Source organism: Oncorhynchus nerka, linkage group LG28 (assembly GCF_034236695.1).
Source record: "Oncorhynchus nerka isolate Pitt River linkage group LG28, Oner_Uvic_2.0, whole genome shotgun sequence".
Classification (NCBI taxonomy): domain Eukaryota; kingdom Metazoa; phylum Chordata; class Actinopteri; order Salmoniformes; family Salmonidae; genus Oncorhynchus; species Oncorhynchus nerka.
The window spans coordinates 23771248-23789775 of NC_088423.1; the positions used below are offsets into that span (position 1 = coordinate 23771248).

General features: G+C 39.7%; 2 protein-coding genes across 3 annotated transcripts in view; both read right to left on the reverse strand.

Moving 5' to 3' along the window:
* Positions 1 to 107: 107 nt before the first annotated feature.
* On the reverse strand, positions 108 to 8908 carry LOC115113026 (mitochondrial pyruvate carrier 1). The gene is made up of 5 exons (XM_029640211.2): positions 8716 to 8908; positions 5629 to 5632; positions 5170 to 5266; positions 4721 to 4853; positions 108 to 620 (listed from the first exon to the last, which is right to left on the reverse strand). The coding sequence occupies exons 1-5, from the start codon at positions 8784 to 8786 to the stop codon at positions 599 to 601; spliced, it is 327 nt and encodes a 108-aa protein (XP_029496071.1). The 5' UTR covers positions 8787 to 8908; the 3' UTR covers positions 108 to 598.
* A 2656-nt stretch (positions 8909 to 11564) lies between these two features.
* LOC115113027 (ribosomal protein S6 kinase alpha-2-like) overlaps positions 11565 to 18528 on the reverse strand; it is a 54484-nt gene continuing 47520 nt past the window's right edge. For both annotated transcript variants that reach the window (XM_029640212.2, XM_029640213.2), the window contains exons 14-21: positions 18134 to 18259; positions 17574 to 17663; positions 17155 to 17313; positions 16880 to 17041; positions 16713 to 16789; positions 13943 to 14060; positions 13656 to 13793; positions 11565 to 12741 (exon numbers count right to left, since the gene is read on the reverse strand). In XM_029640212.2, coding sequence (XP_029496072.1) covers positions 12616 to 12741; positions 13656 to 13793; positions 13943 to 14060; positions 16713 to 16789; positions 16880 to 17041; positions 17155 to 17313; positions 17574 to 17663; positions 18134 to 18259 — 996 coding nt within the window. In that variant the 3' untranslated portion in view covers positions 11565 to 12615. The remainder of the gene's footprint in view (positions 12742 to 13655; positions 13794 to 13942; positions 14061 to 16712; positions 16790 to 16879; positions 17042 to 17154; positions 17314 to 17573; positions 17664 to 18133; positions 18260 to 18528) is intronic.

Consider the following 18528-nt stretch of genomic DNA (forward strand, 5'->3'; position numbering starts at 1 on the left):
CTAAGGCAGAATGTTCACTGATGCCTTTCATCAAGGTCATTCAGAATGCAGCCTTCCTGGAAGAGTTCTCAGGCTTCATGAAGGTAAAAGTTCAATCAGCCACTCAATGGATATCAGACAGTTTATTAGATATTATGAGCGTGTAGTTTGATCAGTGTAAGAGGAAGTTTCATTTATGGGAAATAGATAACGGTTTATTCATTATCTTCAGAAATAACACTGCCATGGCAACACAACAGAGTACCACTTGTATGGCCCGTACATTCTGATAAAGATTGTTATTGGTAGCTAATACATTTACCAAAATGAGGTCGTAACCTAGAGTGCATGTGTCACAGACCATCTCTTTAAAAGACATCTGTAAAAGGGCCTCTACAGACTCCATTTCATAAGTTTGTATGATACATGGTGCAAAATCAATCTATTCATTGACCTTATATACCTGAAGAAACAGACATGGTCTTCAACATAAACTTAATTAACAATTTTTAAGTTAAACTTAAGTTTTACATAGGTATGCAATAAGATAAAATTGCCATACATATACAGCCAAACGACGCTGGTTTCTAATTAAACTAAATATTCTGCAATTCCACCCCTAAGATGGCTTCTTCTCCATGCTGGAAAGAAGGGGGAAAAAATCCATCAGAATTCCTATAGATACACATTCTGTAGAATAGCATTAAGTCTTAAATTATAACCAGTGACTATGATTCAATATCTATGTGGGTACAGTGTGTGTGTGTGTAATTAATACACACACAGTTGAAGTCAGAAGTTTACATACACTTTGGTTGGAGCCATTAAAACTCATTTTTCAACCACTCCACAAATTTCTTGTTAACCGACTTTAGTTTTGGCAAGTCGGTTAGGACATCTACTTTGTGCATGACACAAGTTATTTATTACAGAGATTATTTCACTTATAATTCACTGTATCACAACTCGAGTGGGTCAGCAGTTTACATACACTAAGTTGACTGTGCCTTTTAACAGCGTGGAAAATTCCAGAAAATGATGTCAATTAGCCCATTAGAAGCTTCTAAAGCCATGACATCATTTGAGTCAATTGGAGGTGTACCTGTGGATGTATTTCAAGGCCTACCATCAAACTCTTTGCTTGACATCATGGGAAAATCAAAAGAAATCCCCCAAAAATTGTAGACCTCCACAAGTCTGATTCATCCTTGGGAGCAATTTCCAAACGTCTGAAGGTGCCACGTTCATCTGTACAAACAATAGTACGCAAGTATGAACACCATGGGATCACGCAGCAATCATACCACTCAGGAAGGAGATGCGTTCTGTCTCCTAGAGATGAACGTACTTTGGTGCAAAAACTGCAAATCAATCCCAGAACAGCAAAGGTCCTTGTGAAGATGCTGGAGGAAACAGGTACAAAAGTATCTATATCCACAGTAAAACGAGTCCTATATCGACATAACCTAAAAGGGCAAGGAAGAAGCCACTGCTCCAAAACCGCCATAAAAAAGCCAGACTACGGTTTGCAACTGCACATGGGGACAAAGATCATACTTTTTGGAGAAATGTCCACTGGTCTGATGAAATAAAAATAGAACTGTTTGGCCATAATGACCATCGTTATGTTTGGAGGAAAAAGGGGGAGGCTTGCAAGCCGAAGAACACCATCTCAACCGCGAAGCACACCATCTCAACCGTGAAGCATGGGGGTGGCAGCATCATGTTGTGGGGGTGCTTTGCTGCAGGAGGGACTAGTGCACTTCATCATGAGGCAGGACAATTATGTGGATATATTGAAGCAACATCTCAAGACGTCAGTCAGGAAGTTAAAGCTTGGTCGCAAATGGGTCTTCCAAATGGACAATGACCCCAAGCATACTTCTAAAGTTGTGGCAAAATGGCTTAAGGACAACAAAGTCGAGGTATTTGAGTGGCCCCACAAAGCCTTGACCTTAATCCTATAGAAAATTTGTGGGCAGAACTGAAAAAGCGTGTGCGAGCAAGGAGGACTACAAACCGGTCTCAGTTACACCAGCTCTGTCAGGAGGAATGGGCCAAAAATTCACCCAACTTATTGTGGGAAACTTGTGGAAGGCTACCCGAAACGTTTGACTCAATTAGTATTTGGTAGCATGTAAACTTCTGATTCACTGGGAATGTGATGAAAGAAATAGGGGCGGCAGGGTAGCCTAGTGGTTAGAGCGTTGGACTAGTAACCGGAAGGTTGTGAGTTCAAACCCCCGAGCTGACAAAGTACAAATCTGTCGTTCTGCCCCTGAACAGGCAGTTAACCCACTGTTCCCAGGCCGTCATTGAAAATAAGAAAGTGTTCTTAACTGACTTGCCTGGTTAAATAAAAGGTAAAAATAAAATTAAAATAATAAAAAATAAAAGCTGAAATAAATCACTCTACTATTATTCTGACATTTCATTCTTAAAATAAAGTGGTGATCCTAGCTGACCTAAGACAGGGAATTTTTACTAGGATTAAATGTCAGGAATTGTGAAAAACTGAGTTCAAACATATTTGGCTATATATATATATATCATTTTTTTTAAAGAAGAGTGAAAGACTGAGACTGTAGTTAAGATGCTATCATGGATAAAATGAATGCCATAAAGTTCTGTGCTTCCATGTTGTACATGTTTTGTTAATTTGATGGTAACTTTCAACATGCTCTTGGATGGAGAAATCCCAAAAGACGTTTGGGCTTCAAGGCTGTAGCCTCCTTGAAATTATACCCTAACAAGTGCCACAAAGAACCATCTGAGCAGTGAATAAATCACATACAGCATCAGTCAGAACACACCTACTCATTCAAGGGTTTTTCTTAATTTAAAAAAACTATTTTCTACATTGTAGAATAATAGTGAAGACATCAAAACTATGAAATAACACATATGGAACCATGTAGTAACCAAAAAAAAGTGTTAAACAAATCAAAATATATGTTATATTTGTGATTCTTCAATGCAGCCATCCTTTGCCGTGACAGCTTTGCACACGCTTGGCATTCTCTCAACCAGCTTCATGAGGTAGTCTCCTGGAATGCATTTCAATTAACAGGTGTACCTTCTTAAAAAGTTAATTTGTGGAATTTCTGTCCTTCTTAATGTCGGAGTCAATCAGGTATTGTTGATTTAACTAGGCAAGTCAGTTAAAAACAAATTCTTATTTACAATAACGGCCTACCCCGGCCAAACCCTAACGACACAAGGCCAACTATGCACCGCCCTATGGGACTTCAACCACAGCCGGTTGTGAAACAGCCTGGAATCGAACCAGGGTCTGTTGTGACGCCTCTAGCATTGAGATGCAGTGCCTTAGACTGCATACAGAAGATAGCACTATTTGGTAAAAGACCAAGTTAATATTATGGAAAGAACAGCTCAAAAAGAAAAGAAACAGACAACATTACTTTAAGACATTCATGTCAGTCAATGCAGAAAATTTCAAAAAAGGTTTCTTCACGTGCAGTTGCAAAAACCATGAAGCGCTATGATGATACTGGCTCTCATGAGGACCACCACAGGAAAGGAAGACCCAGAGATACCTCTGCTGCAGAGGATTAGTTCATTTGAGTTACCAGCCTCAGAAATCTGCAATTAACTGCACTTCAGATTGCAGCCCAAATAAACGCTTCAGAGTTCAAGTAACAGACACATCAACTGTTCCGAGGAGACTGCATGAATCAGGCATTTATGGTCAAATTGCCACAAAGAAACCACTACGAAAGAACACCAATAAGAAGAAGAGACTTGCTTGGGCCAAGAAACACGAGCAATGGACATTAGACCGGTGGAAATCTGTCCTTTGGTCTGATGATGATTTTTGGTTAGAGCCGCCACGTCTTTGTGAGACATGGAGTAGGTGAACAGATGAATTCCGCATGTGTGGTTCCCACCGTGAAGCATGGAGGTGGTGGTGTGATGGTGCTTTGTTAGTGACACGGTCAGTGATTTATTTAGAATTCAAGGCACACTTAACCAGCATGGCTACAACAGCATTCTGCAACAATACGCCATCCCATCTGATTTGCGCTTAGTGGGACTATCATTTGTTTTTCAACAGGTCAATAACCCAAAACACACCTCCAGGCTGTGTAAAGGCTATTTAACCAAGAATGAGAATGATGGAGTGCTGCATCAGATGACCTGGCCTCCACAATCACCCAACCTCAACCCAATTGAGATGGTTAGGGAGGAGTTGGAGTCAAGGAAAAGCAGCCAACAAGTGCTCAGCATATGTGGGAACTCCTTCAAGACTGTTGGAAAATCATTCCTCATGAAGCTGGTTGAGAGAATGCCAAGAGTGTGCAAAGCTGTCATCAAAGCAAAGGGTAGCTATTTGAAAAATCTCAAATATATTTTGAATTGTTTAACACTTTTTTTTGGTTACTACATGATTCCATATGTGTTATTTCATAGTTTTGATGTCTTCAATATTATTCTACAATGTAGAAAATAGTACAAATAAAGAAAACCCTGTGATTGAGTATGTGTTCAAACATTTGATTGGTACTCTATGTATTTTTTAAATTTAACTAGGCAAGTCAGTTAAGAACAAATTCTGATTTACAATGATGGCATACACCGGTCAAAGCTGGACGACCCTGGGCCAATTGTGCGCCACCCTATGTTTAGGTTGTTGTACAGTGCTTTGTAACCAAAATGGAAAACAAAATGAGTTTGGCATTGAAATAAGCAACTCATGCAGTACAGTAAAATGTGAGCTTACTTGTATTTGATAAGTCGCGATCCTTGAATGAGCTGGGCTGTCTCATTGGTTAGGTGGCAAGCAAAGAGGAGCCAATTCCTTGGCTGAACTTTGTATGCAAACCTCATAAACAGGAGTGAGTAGCAGGTCAGAGCTGCCGGGGGGCAACAACAAAGAACACTGAGTAAATAAGGACTTGAAACTTTATTCATATCTTTCAGACATCCTTATCAGGAAAAAAACTAAATGTTCTTGCCTCGTGTCAGACTGCAGGAAAGGATTGTTGAAGTTCAAAGAATAATGTTAACCTATTGGAATTCTACTTTATCAAAGCATGGAGTTATTCAACAAGCGTGAGACTGCTGCTGGTATTATAGTGAACAGGCGATCAATCCCTGGCAGAAAGTCCCTAAAGTTATAGCTAGATAAACGGCGGCAATTGTGTTGTGTCTGTTTTCCAATCGTCTCACCAAAGGTCATTCTGCCACTGATAATCTCAGGGCTTTTCTTCATGTCACTGATGGCAGCTATGGGCAGACCCCAGTTGGCCACAGGTCCCCAGAAGTGCTGGAATAGAAGTAGAAAACATTTTAAGGAACAATTAATGTAGAGAGCAACAAGGTTACTGTAAGGGTCAAATGTATTCAAGCTGCCATAGCAATTATACAGTCTTGCCAACTACCTACCTAAGAGGAGTCTATCTGCTATGTTCAATGAAGCCAAAACATTGCGATTTCTTTAGTATACAAAAAGCTCTGACGAAGGCCTTGAGGCCGATACGTAAAGCTAAATAAAGAGAAGTGATACTAACAAACGCAGTGTGTGGGGGTTTCTTCTTTTTTCCTCGTTAATCAATTGTTACCATGTACCAGTAACACAGATAGATCAGATGTGCGAGTGCTTTTTGAGTAGACAAAAACAAAACTTACTGTGCTTATTTTGAACGTTCCCGGGAGGACACCAAGATGACAGACATAAGACAAAAGGAATTTTGGTTAGGAGATATGCCTATACCTCAGGAAAACAACCAACACATCACATCATGCCTGACAAACTAATAATGCAGAGTTCAAGTCATGTCGGGAACTCGTGAATATGACCTTCCTACCAGGAAACATTGCATGTGAACGCCCCTCCAACTCATAATTACGACTAGGAAACTCCGGTATGATCTCTGGACGCCGATCGTTCCCACATGCTGAACTATGACGTCACGCATCACTGAAAATGGCCACAAACATGGCCGTGTTTTCGGCTGTCAATGTTGAGAAAGGAAAGATGCAAGAACCAATCAACGCTCCCAAGTTGTTCCTCTGATTACTCCGACATGACATAAACGCGGCATAATACTAATATAGGGCTGACATCACCAGCAACACATCAGCACACACAGCAGTAGGCTAGTTTGACAGCTAGCTCTCGAGAACCCAAGGGGGCCCACAAGGGCTTGCAGCCGCTGGCCCCCTTTTGGGTTTTCAGCTGAAGGTGTCCTGACACTCTGTTTTGAGGTTTAGAAACGTTAGAGCTGTAATATCTATTTTTTGGGGGCGACCCGACCAAATTCACATAGAAATGTGAGTTATAGATGTGTCATTCTCACTGAAGTGGTAAATCAAATCGTATTGGTCACATACACGTGTTTAGCATATGTTATTGCGGGTGTAGCAAAATGCTTGTGAATAATTTCTGTTTCCCGTCTTAAATTTTGTTTTTGTCTCTTACCCACCCACACCAGCTTCAGATACAAAATTGTAGGTTACTGAAAATTACTTCAGTGATTTGGAGGGTACAATGATTCTCTAGAAACTTGCTTGTTGTCACAAATCGAAATTAGGCAAACTATTAGAATTCTATCAATCAGGAAATGGCGGAGTGATTTCTGCATATTGCACCTTTAATAATCCTTGCTTGTGATATGGTTTTGGAAACCTTAACTTTCATACCAACGAGAAACACTCTTTCAAATACAAAAGAGGTACAACACAGCCTCCAGCCGAGGTACCACACAACCTTACACCTTGCTATAGCATTTCTATTGTGTTATATGCTGACCAGACTGGACTCGTCGCATGTGCGAGCGTCACAAAATAAATGTAGAAATCCATGTTATTCAATTATTGCATCCATACTGCTCACGCGCGCCAACGAGCGTCTGCGTTACCAAGTGCAAAAATAGAACTCCTATTTCTGAAGCAGATCGCGCTGAAAGTCCTGCCTCTCCCATCTCCTCATTGGTTTATAGAAGCAGATTATCGTGCCATCTCCTCATTGGTTATACCCACGTGGGTGATTGAAAGACGAACTGTTTCGCCGGTGAACGTGGTAATAGTGTAACGACCCTGGGTTTATAAGCGTGGAAATTGCCTCTGCCGCACGAGCATGCTTTTGCGGCACGGTCGATAGCGCGCCGGACCTCGGACTAGAAGGTTGAGGGTTCGAGACCTGCTCCCTGCTGTTTCATTACATTGGTGTCAGAAGTGGGATTGTACATTGCATCCACAACAGTGCGTGTGCTTGGCCGGTGAGCGCGTTCCTGTAAGACGTAGAGTCGCAAGCAAGCGCGAGGACGCACTCTTTGAAAGGAGGGAGTAGTGTAACGACCCTGGGTTTATAAGTGCGACTCTGCCGCATGAGCATGCTTTTATGGCACAGTCGATAGCACGCCGGACCTCGGGCTCGAAGGTTCGAGACCTGCTCCCTGCTGTTTCATTACAATACTATGAAAGTTTGGATGCGATCACCATAGAAGTTCAAAGATGAAAAGGCCTGGAAGGAGGAGAGATGAATAGAAACGATTCGGTTGGCCGTTATGTGTGGATTAATTGTCAGTGCTTTTCAGGTAAAATAACTCAGTGTTTATATCACAGGGCAAATTAGCTAGCAACAGCAAGCTAGCTAAATAGGACAAATTAGCTAGCAAGTGTACACTAACTAGCCATACATGTTGAATGTTTTTCGACCTGTCCCCAAATTAATGTCATTGGTTCATAGTTTGTTTTGACATTTTAACCTGCATGTCGTGATCGCTTTTGGTGTAGGGGGGGCAAAATAAATGTATGCACGATAGCGCACGCGCGCGGCCGGTTTGGGTTCCGTGTTACTCTTGCCTGAAAACCCACGTTGAATTGCATATGAAACACTCATGACCTCTACAAGTCAGAATGTAAAATAAAATTATATTTTAACATACTTTATCGGTTGTGTGGTTGGTCCTTTTGGCGGTAAGAATGCGAGACAATATATCAATAGGAACGTATAATTACAACAACTTTTCAAAGCGCTGGTTGTGCATTCACATTTGATATCGCCTGAAACACTCGCACAAGATACAAAAAAAAAAAAAATACATGCATGCATGAATACTTGCCGAACTCGTGTTAACATGGTTCTGCACATGTTTCGGGTGACAGAAATCTGAACGCACTACCAGCGCTTTGAAAATGTGATGTAATTAAACGTTCAGGTGGATATATTGTCTCGTATTTCTACCGCCATAAGGACCAACCACATAGACAACCCGTACTTTAAAAATATAATGTTATTCAACATTCTGGCTTATAGAGGTCACGAGAGGAAACGTTCCGGATTCAAATTCCATGCAATTCAACGTCGGGTTTCAAATAAAGTGTTACTCAGAGCACAGCTGGGTACAACTTTGCTAAATTAAGTACGTTAAGTGCATCATTTGTACAATTCATTCTAACTCGTAAAAGTTAAGTTTGAAATGTTTCCCGTAAAAGGAGACGTGCAATGACCCAGCAATGTAATTAGGGTCATGACGACAAGGGCTAGCTTGAGTGATGCCAAAAACATTCAAGAACAAACGTCCTTCAGGCTGGACACAATATTTGTCAAAAAAAAAAAAAACGTTAATGGTGGTAGTTACAATTTACAACTGACGTTAGCTCGATACGTTTGATAATTAATTGCATTGCTATATTAGGTAGCTGGCTAGCTTGCTAACTTAGTTGATAAAGTAAGTTACTGTAACTAGCTATCTTGCAAATGTGTCATACCTCATGAGATACTCTCTGAACTCCTTGCTTTTAAGATGGTCAACAGCTTTACGTGCCAAAGTACCTGCCATGACTGTGGTGGTTAGCAGTGCAGAGGAAATTATAAATATGGGGATGTACACGCTATATAAATGCAGCTTAGCGTAGAGGACACTGGTGGTCACAGCTCGTCACCAAAACATTATATTTACGACCGTATCGCAATCACTCAGTTAGAACGGCTCTCATTGGTGTTGCTATGCAATCTCACGATTTCCGTTAACGTGGTGATGACTCGCCTTTAACAAAGATCGTTTACAACTAAACCAAGATAGACCAAATCCTGTCGTTTCCAATGGGAACAAATGAGTAATAGTGGGCAGAACAAGCAAGGAGGAGGGCAGAACCAAGCCGGAGCTAGCGAGATCCTATTGGCGCGTTCATCTGCGTTTTTCCGTTTGGGAACGCCTACTCTGTGATGTGCACGTGTGCAACTCAATTCACCTTTGCACTCTTTCGAAACAACGAGATTTTTAAACAACTTTTGCCACTGGTAAAGTCTGCAAAACTTAGTCCATTCTATGCATTAAATATTCTAGTTTTGGGAACAGAAAACTGTATTGAAATCAAATGTTCCATCGATGAGAAAATGTGCAGAATGTCGGCTAAATTCCATCTCGTTCCATCTTCTCCCACTGCTGGCCAGTGGGTGAATATTTGGAAACCATATTTGGAAACGCCAAGCAGGTGCTTCACATTTAGGCATCTGGGGAAATATCTGTCTCATTTGTCTCTGTGCATCTACCTACTGAGATTGTGCCACGGATCCAGGATCAGCATCTTCTCTCTTGGTAGATTTATTTTTCATTATTTAATCTTTATTTAACTAGGTGAGTCAGTTAAGAACATATTCTTATTTACAATAACAGCCTAACCCGGACCATGCTGAGTCAGTTGTGTGCCGCCCTATGGGACTCCCAATCACATCCGGTTGTGATACATCCCAGGATCAAATCAGGGTCTGTAGTGATGCCTTTAGCACTGAGATGCAGTGCCTTAGACCGCTGCGCCACTCGGGAGCCCAATACACATACTGCTCAAGAATAGTGTCTGAACTGGTTACACCACAATTCTCAGAAGGAGGTGTCCCTTTAGCTATCACTTACTGGCTCAAACATATAGCTACCACCTTTACACATGTAGAACCAGGAAACAATGAGCATCTGTTCTAGACTGACCACACTTCCATTCAATTAGGCTTTGATCTAAACTATTTGCATAGTATTATAATAATGAATAACATGCCATTTAGCAGAAAATTTTATCCAAAGCAACGTACAGTAGTGCATGCATCACATTTTTTTACGAGTGGCACCAGTGGAAGTCAAACCCACGACCCTTGTCGCAAGCACCATGCTTTACAAACTGAGCCACACAGGACCACAAATTGTCAACCAACTGCCAAGAGTCAACGTGTGTATGCCTGACCCATATGCGATTTATGCTGCAATTCTGCATTTCATACTGGTCCTAACTGGACTATTTCTCTAATGGTTTCCAATAAGACATTGTGACTAAGATGCTCCATGTGGATCCACACCAATGGCTAACCGCCCCCCCAGGTTCTCAGACACCAGTGAATAGTCAACCAAGAACAGCTGTCTCAGAGTCATCTTATAAGATAGGATGTACAGCTTGTGAAGATAAGGAGGAAAACCTAAGAAAAACACTAAACCTGACATAGTATAAGAAGAACCATCATCTGCATGTGGTGCCAATCTCTAGCCTCGTATACCAGACTGACCAAATTGTTTCAGTCACTGTGTGTATGCCTGACCCAATCATCACAAAATGTCAACACAAGTTTCTTTCACACTTGATTTATTTGTAAAATTTTGCCTATACAGTATGTACAGTCCTACTAGCACAGATACTAACACTCGCACTGACTTTACTAATAGCTACTTTGAGGGAAATGTACTTACTATGACTGAGATATGTGGTTGCCCCACCTAGCGGTCTTAAGATGAATGCACTAACTAACTAAGTCACTCTGGATAAGAGCATCTGCTAAATGATTCAAATGTCAATGTAAATGTACTCGTTTCACAATGTTACTTTTTACTTGGCGGTTATGAGACAGTGTGTACTCACTTGAGGGCTTTTTGACTGAACAACACAGAGCTGGAGACTCGTTGAATCATTTATCTTTGCAGAAGTACCTTCAGCATGTACAAAACACTTAAGATCTATACAAGCCACAGCAGCACAAGGAGAGGCATTGATCAAGGTACTCTATTGTGTTATTCTATGGGGGGGAGAGAGATCTCTTTACATCGTGTATTTTAGTAGTTATTCAATGAAGCTTTGTGAAAACAGAAATTAAGGCTCACTGTGCAATCAGCTATAATGCTTTTCATTTTCTCTGCCCCAATTTAGCAAGTTGTACTATTCTAAAGGTAAGTCTGTAGTATTCACCCTATGTAACCTGTTTTGTCATATTGGTGTGTATCCCATATTCTTATTATGGAGCAACTAAAGCTCCATTGTGGGCTTAGGTTGATTGATAAACTATTCCTGAATCCTGTGTGCTTTCTACCTGTAATTCTATGATATCTCAATGTGTGAGTACACTGAATACTGTTGAGATTTCTTTTTTGTTTCACATAGCTTCTTTACTACTTGACTTGCACATAAATCAGAAACAAAGGCATCCAAGGTGGCATTCTACTGTAGGTGTTTTTTGTTGTCCCTGTTCAAAATATGAACAATAAATGTAAATACTCATGTGCATTCATATCGGTTCCATACTGTTTAGGGATTAATTTTCTGAAAAAATAAGTAATTTTACAGACGGCAAAACAAGGTAATGTCGATAAAGGCAATGTATTTGCTAATACAACAAATACTTCCTTCCAAAAAGTCACTTCAGATCAGGTATAAAACACTTACATCTGTTGTGTATGAAAAATAAAATAGACATTTACATAAATTAATACACAAAATAATGGATAATGTAGAAACAAATACATTTGTTTGATCAAATAACTTAAATAAGTCACATTTAAAATAAATAACTTACATTGGCAATTTATAAATGGGTCTTTTCAGTAAACCCTCCAAACACACAGAATGCTGTTAGAAATTGCCAAAACTATCAAAAGCATCCAAAATAATGCTCACTAGATTTTTACAGAAAATAAATATTGTAGACTACAGTATATCAAACCTTATGAACCAGCCTGAAAATCAACAACAGATGCATACATATACTCTTTGTGGTCATTTAGCCATTTCAGTTTTTGTTACAAAAATGTACCAACGTATCCTTAGCAGCTGTAGCTGAACATTTCCAACAATCTGTCAGCAATTACTCTCCCAGATGAAGAATAATAAAAGTAACACTCCAACATGCCACAGAGAAAAATAGATGTCCGATGTTGATAAAATCCCGTAAATGTAGTCAGTTATATGTAGTTATAAACTGTTCTCAACTTCTCTGTCACAGCCTTTATGAGTGTCAACTTGAGGTTCTATAAGATTACTTGGTCTCCTAGATAATATATGAAACATACTCTTCACAATACAAAGGTGTCAAATAATTTAATAGTAGCAGATGGCACCTAAAGGAAAAGGCAAATATGAATGAATAAAATATATGAACATTTAAACATCATTCTGGTTGGTCTTTTAATACCACCATTTGTTTCTAGTGCATCTAAAATCCGTAAAGATTTATTTCTTAGTGCAACCGGATGTATCTTCTCTACATTTTTTTCTTCTTCTGATAAGTTGCTCCTCCTTGCTCCCACTACTGTGGACTTCCTGGTATTTTGGACGGGCACTTAAACCAGTGTCTGATGAAAGTCATTGCACTTTGACCCCTTTTCAAGCTCTGTCCCCAAATCATCTATGAGGGTGCTATAAACCAGTGGATGTGAGTCTCTTCATTCCTCTTCTCTGCGCCAAACTTGAAGACTCCACAGGCTCCAGCTTTGGGGCCAGAGGCAAACGATTCAAAGCCAAGTATGTTGCAGCCATTGCGCCCTAGAATGACAGAGAAAAACATCTTTAAATTATATAAAGATGGAAAAATTGCTCTGGGAATAAAAACGGCATATTTAAAGGCCGATTACAGTCAAAAACAGGATGTATCTGTGTTTTATTTCCATACTATGAGATTGGAATAATACTGTGAAATTTCTGATAATGTTCTTTCAGCGTAAGAGCTGTCTAAAAGACGGCCTGAAATTTCTGCCTGTTTTGGTGGGATAGAGTTTTTGCCCAGCTGGTGATATCCTCAGGCAGTAAATTAGTTAATAGACCAATATGAAAGAGCATTCCAAACCTCTCTGCCAATAACAGCTCATTTTCAGTTTTCACCTCATCACTCAGACAATTCCCAGACAGACTTAGCTAAATTCTTATTTGAGAAATTGCTAAGTAGCTATTATTTGACCATTTTAATTGAACACAATCCCAGTAAGGTATTTAATTGCTACCCAGAAGTAATTTGATATTGAGATTTTTTTTAAAGGCTGCATTGGGCAAAGCAAGCACAGTATGTGAAACTTTGAGCAGGTTTCAAATGACTTTTATTGACACAGAGAAGAACGCAAAAGGTCTACGTGTAATGGCAGATCTGTACACGGGGTGGCAGTAGAATGTCAGTGAACACAAAAATGGCATTTCTACAGAGGACAAATTAATTTGAGAGAGACCTTTCATAAATCAGTGAGCTTTAGCAGGCAAAAATGCTTGTGATGCTAAAAAAATAACTATCACAATTAGCTAACATAATTTGCTCAGGGTCAAATCGACTAGCCTGGTCAATCAGTCAAACTGCTGGGCTGAAGTGAAACAATGTGGTCAGTCTGGTATACGAGGCTAGAGATTGGCACAACATGATGGTGCTTCTTACACTGGCAGGTTTAGTGTTTTTCTTAGGTTTTCCTCCTTACCTTCACAAGCTGTACATCTTGTCTGATGAGCTGACTCTGAGACAGCTGTTCTCGGTTGACTATCCACTGGTGTCTGAGAACCTGGGGGGCCGTCAGCCGTTGGTGTGGATCCACATGGAGCATCTTAGTTACAATGTCCTATCGGAACCCAATAAAGAAATAGTCCAGTTAGGACTAGAATGAAATGCAGCGTTGCAGCTAAACAAATGTGGATGGGATTTTATTTCAGACTATCATGTACAACAGTTGGATGTGAATTGTCATTAATAAAAGCCAAGTAAACTCACCTTTGCAGCATCAGAAACTGTATCCCAGTTTCCTCCGATGAGGGCATATTTTCCACTACCAATGCGAGCCAGTATTTCCTCCGGGGTGTCATTAGGACCATTGGCAAAAGGGGTGAAGCTGTAAGCACAAGTGTGGGGAAGGGCAAAACAATCAAACACTTTTCAATAATACTTTAGGTAATTGAGTTAACCTTTTTCACCCTGCTTTACCGTAATGAATGTGCTTTCCTGTTGCACAAATAATGATGTATCTGGGTTTGCTTGAATTGGGGGTCTTATTTCTTTTAGTATCTCAAATCAAAATCAAATTTAATTGGTCACGTACACAGTTTAGCATATGTTATAGAGGGTGTAGCAAAATGCTTGTGTTACTAGCTCCTAATAGTGCAGTAAAATGTCAAACAAGTAGGGCTACACAAATAAAATAAAAAACGATATTTCAGAACGAATCCAATGAACACTATCAGTAATCCAAATGCAATCTATGCATATATACACCAGAAATAAATATACTAAGAATGATATGTACAGCAGTAGATATAACTGTTATAGTGCTTTCAGAAAGTATTCAACCCTCTTGACTTTTTCACATTTTGTTCTGCCATAGCCTGAATTTAAATTGAGATGTTGTGTCACTGATCTACACACTATACCCCATAATGTTAAAGTACAAATTTGTATGTAGAATTTTTTACAAATTAATTACAAATGAAAAGTTGAAATGTCATGAGTCATGAATATTCAATGTCATGAGTATTCAAACCGTTTGTTATGACAAGCCTAAATAAGTTCAGGAGTAAAAATTTGCTTAACAAGTCACATACTACGTTTCATAGACTCACTCTGTGTGCAATAATAGAGGTTAACATGATTTTCAAATGACTACCCCATCTCCGTACACCACACATACAATTCTCTGTAAGGTCCCTCAGTCGAGTAGTGAATTTCAAGCACAGATTCAACTACAAAGACCAGGGACGTTTCCAATGCCTCGCAAAGAAGGACACCTATTGGTAGATGGTTACAAATAAAAAAGCAGACACTGAATATCCCTTTGAGCATGGTGAAGAAATGAATTACACTTTAGATAGTGACTGGGTGTAATGATACACTATGACGATACAGGCGTATGTACTAACTCAGTTTCTGGAGAGGAAAGAAACCGCTCAGGGATTTCACCATGAGGCCAATGGTGACATTAAAACAGTTCAAGTATAAATGGCTGTGATAGGAGAAAACTGAGGATGGATCAAGAACATTGTAGTTACTCCACAATACTAAACTAAATGACAGTGAAAAGAAGGGAGCCTATACGGAATACAAATATTCCAAAACATGCATCCTGTTTGCAATAAGGCACTAAAGTAATACTGCAAAATATGAGGCAAAGAAACAACATTTTTGTCCTGAATACAAAGCCTTATGCTTGGGGCAAATCCAACATCACTGAGTAACACTATTTATATTTTCAAGCATGGTAGTGGCTGCATCATGTTATAGATACGCTTTTCATCGATAAGGACTGGGGGGTTTCAGGATAAAAATAAACATAATAGAGCTAAGGTCAGGAAAAATCCTAGAGGTCAACCTGGTTCCGTCTGCTTTCCAACAGAGACAGGGAGAAAAGTTCACCTAAAACTCAAGGCCAAATATACACTGGAGTTGCTTACAAAGACAGCATTGAATGTTCCTGAGTGGCCCAGTTACAGTTTTGACTTAAATCAGCTTTATAATCTATGGCAAAACCTGAAAATATCTGTTTAGCAATGATCAACAACCAACTTGACAGAGCTTGAAGAGTTTTAAAAATAATAATAATAATAATAATAATGTACAATCCAGGTGAGCTAGGCTTTAAGAGACTTACCCCAAAAGACTCACAGCTGTAATCGCTGTCATTTTATTTGTCATTTTTTTATATATTTTTTTCAACTTTTCTTAAATTACAATTAAATCCATTTTAATCCCACGTTGTAACACAACAAAATGTGGAAAAAGGGGGTTGAATACTTTCTGAAGGCACTGTATTAGCTATGTCAAGAATCCAGTATAAATACGCGGTGTGTATAAAAAGTGTTTTAAAAAATGCAATGTACAGTGGTAGATACAGTAGGTCAGAATGAGCTATGTTGAGAGTACAGTATACACACACCGTGTGGAAAAACAGTATAAAAGAAACAGGAAGTGTCCAGTGTTAATGTCTCTATATACATGGGACAGCAGCGTTGGCTGTTGGTGTGTGTGAGTGTGCGTGTCTTTGAGTATGGGCTATATGTGAGATGCTATTTTTAGGCCATTTCTCCAATACCCTTATTGAGCTAAAAATAATAATAATGGCATCTAAACAGTGTTTGACATCTATGAAAGAATTCAGCTTTTTTTCTAATGCCCTGATTACAGAGATTTAAAACATGAGCCAGGCTGGGACACAGGCTGGGACATTAAATTGTCAGAGCAGGTCCTGAGAGATTTGGCATTGTGCAGAGTACAATTAAAATTACTCTACCGCAGACTCAACCTCAGCTTAGAAAGTAATCCGTCGTCCACTGTCCCTCTCACCGTTCCAAAAATGAGTCCTGAATCAGTGGTTGCCAGGAGAGGTAGCGCAGTCCAGAATTCATTGTTTTTTGTTTGTTACTGCGAAACTGGTTTAGCCAGATTCCTAGCAAAGGTAAACTGTCACGTAGCAAAGGGAAATTCAGATATAAATGGTCTGACCCTGCGTGTTCAGTCTTCTTGAGGTTTAAATAAACCAGCGAATTAGGATTACCCTGCGAGCATAGTGTAGAGTAGGATTCCCAAACTCCAGATGTCACAAGCAGCATCATACCCCTGCTTCTTCAGGACCTATGAAAGACATGAAGAATCTGTGTCATATCACAATATAGAGATATATAGCACTTGAAATAAATAAGAGCTGATCAAACCACTCCTTACCTCAGGAGCCACAAAGTTTGCTGTGTAACAGGGCGTCATGAGGAGACCATTTTCTGCCCTTAATTGTTTGGCGAACCCAAAATCACAAATTCGGATCGATTCCGGATCTCCCGTTTCATCCACATAGAGGATGTTGCTTGGTTTAAGGTCACGATGTACAACCTATGACAAAATAAATAAAATCAATTGCCAGTATGAATATGTCCTAGCTAGGAGCACTACTCCTTTCACTTTGATACAGATTTTAGTTGGACATATACATTCATGATACTGACCCCCTGTGAGTGAAGGTACTCCACTGTCTTGGTAATAGTGCAGAGCACAGCAGAGGTCTCTCGCTCAGAGAAACTCTTCTGATGGAGGATTCTGTCCAGCAGCTCTCCACCTCTCATCAGCTCCATCACAAGGTACACATACTTCCCATCGTCATAGACCTAGGGGCCAAAAAGACAGTTTAATACCACATGGAGTTATTTATGAACCAAGAGTACATTAGTCTAGTCCTCAGAGCTCACAAAAAATGGCTAGTGAAAATCTAATAGAGATACAAATGGACAAGAGAAGATGCAGTCAAATATGATGGTCAGTGAAAACTCAAGTTTGCAGGACACATTTTTCATTAGTCATGCAAACTCACAAGGTTCTCTGTCCTTTCAGCATGCGCATGTGTTTGAGTCATTGAATGATTACTTACATCCTTCATCGTGATAATGTTTGGATGCTGCCCATATCTTAACAGAATCTCAATTTCCTCAGATGGATCTTTCTTGGCTCTGTCGATGATCTGAAAGACACACCACACCCCGTTAGATTAGAACTGTTTCTTAAATTTAATTTATTTAGCAGACGCTCTTATCCAGCGACTTACAGTAGTGCATACATATTCGTACTGGTCCCCCTGCTTGGTATCCTCTTACGATAAAATGTGTGACAGAGCATCATCTGCACAAAATACAGAATAATTGTTGCTGCATGAATCATCCTGACAGAGACTATATTATAGTTGAAAGGCTTTTAGTTGTTCCAGGATTCAAGGAAGTGAAATGTGTAAACTACATACAGTATATCACAAAGCTACTATAATTAAAGATGATATATAATTCTGGAATCCTTGTACTGATTGTAACGTCCCCTTGCTGCGTATGATGCTGTTTCTTATAACTGATTGGCCGTGAAAATAATTTCTCTCCAAGAATGATGAAGTACCTATAAAAAATATTCCTCTTAAAAAATCTACCTATACGGTTCACTTACTTTGACAGCATATTCTACACTGGTGATTTTGTGGATGCAGCGTTTGCAGACGGAGTACGCCCCCAAGCCCACATCCTCCTTCATCTCATACCCATCAGTGAAATGGATGTTGGACCCATGAAGTTGCTGAAATGACAAACATACCCAGGCATCATGAAAACATTTAAGCCTCTGCTCATATTTATGTTCTAAGCTTGTCATCTGATTTCCTTACTATTCGCTCATGTCATAATCCTGCTCAGGCAGACTAGAGAATCCATCAGTCTTCCTATAATCCTCAGACATATTCAGGGGTAGCACACTGGTATTCAAAACAGATCTACTGTAGCTATCAAATTATTCCCCTAGGAAGAATTGTCCTTGAAGAACATTCTATGTGAATAGTGTTCCAGCGA

What these genes read in the sequence shown, in the direction of transcription:
- LOC115113026 (XM_029640211.2), bottom strand. Translation starts at nt 8,786, where the DNA reads ATGGCAGGTACTTTGGCACGTAAAGCTGTTGACCATCTTAAAAGCAAG. An exon ending in CAGTGGCAGAATGACCTTTG is followed by an intron (nt 4,854 to 5,169) that starts GTGAGACGATTG and finishes GCCCCCCGGCAG; the next exon opens with CTCTGACCTGCTACTCACTC. An exon ending in TCGCGACTTATCAAATACAA is followed by an intron (nt 621 to 4,720) that starts GTAAGCTCACAT and finishes CCTTCTTTCCAG; the next exon opens with CATGGAGAAGAAGCCATCTT.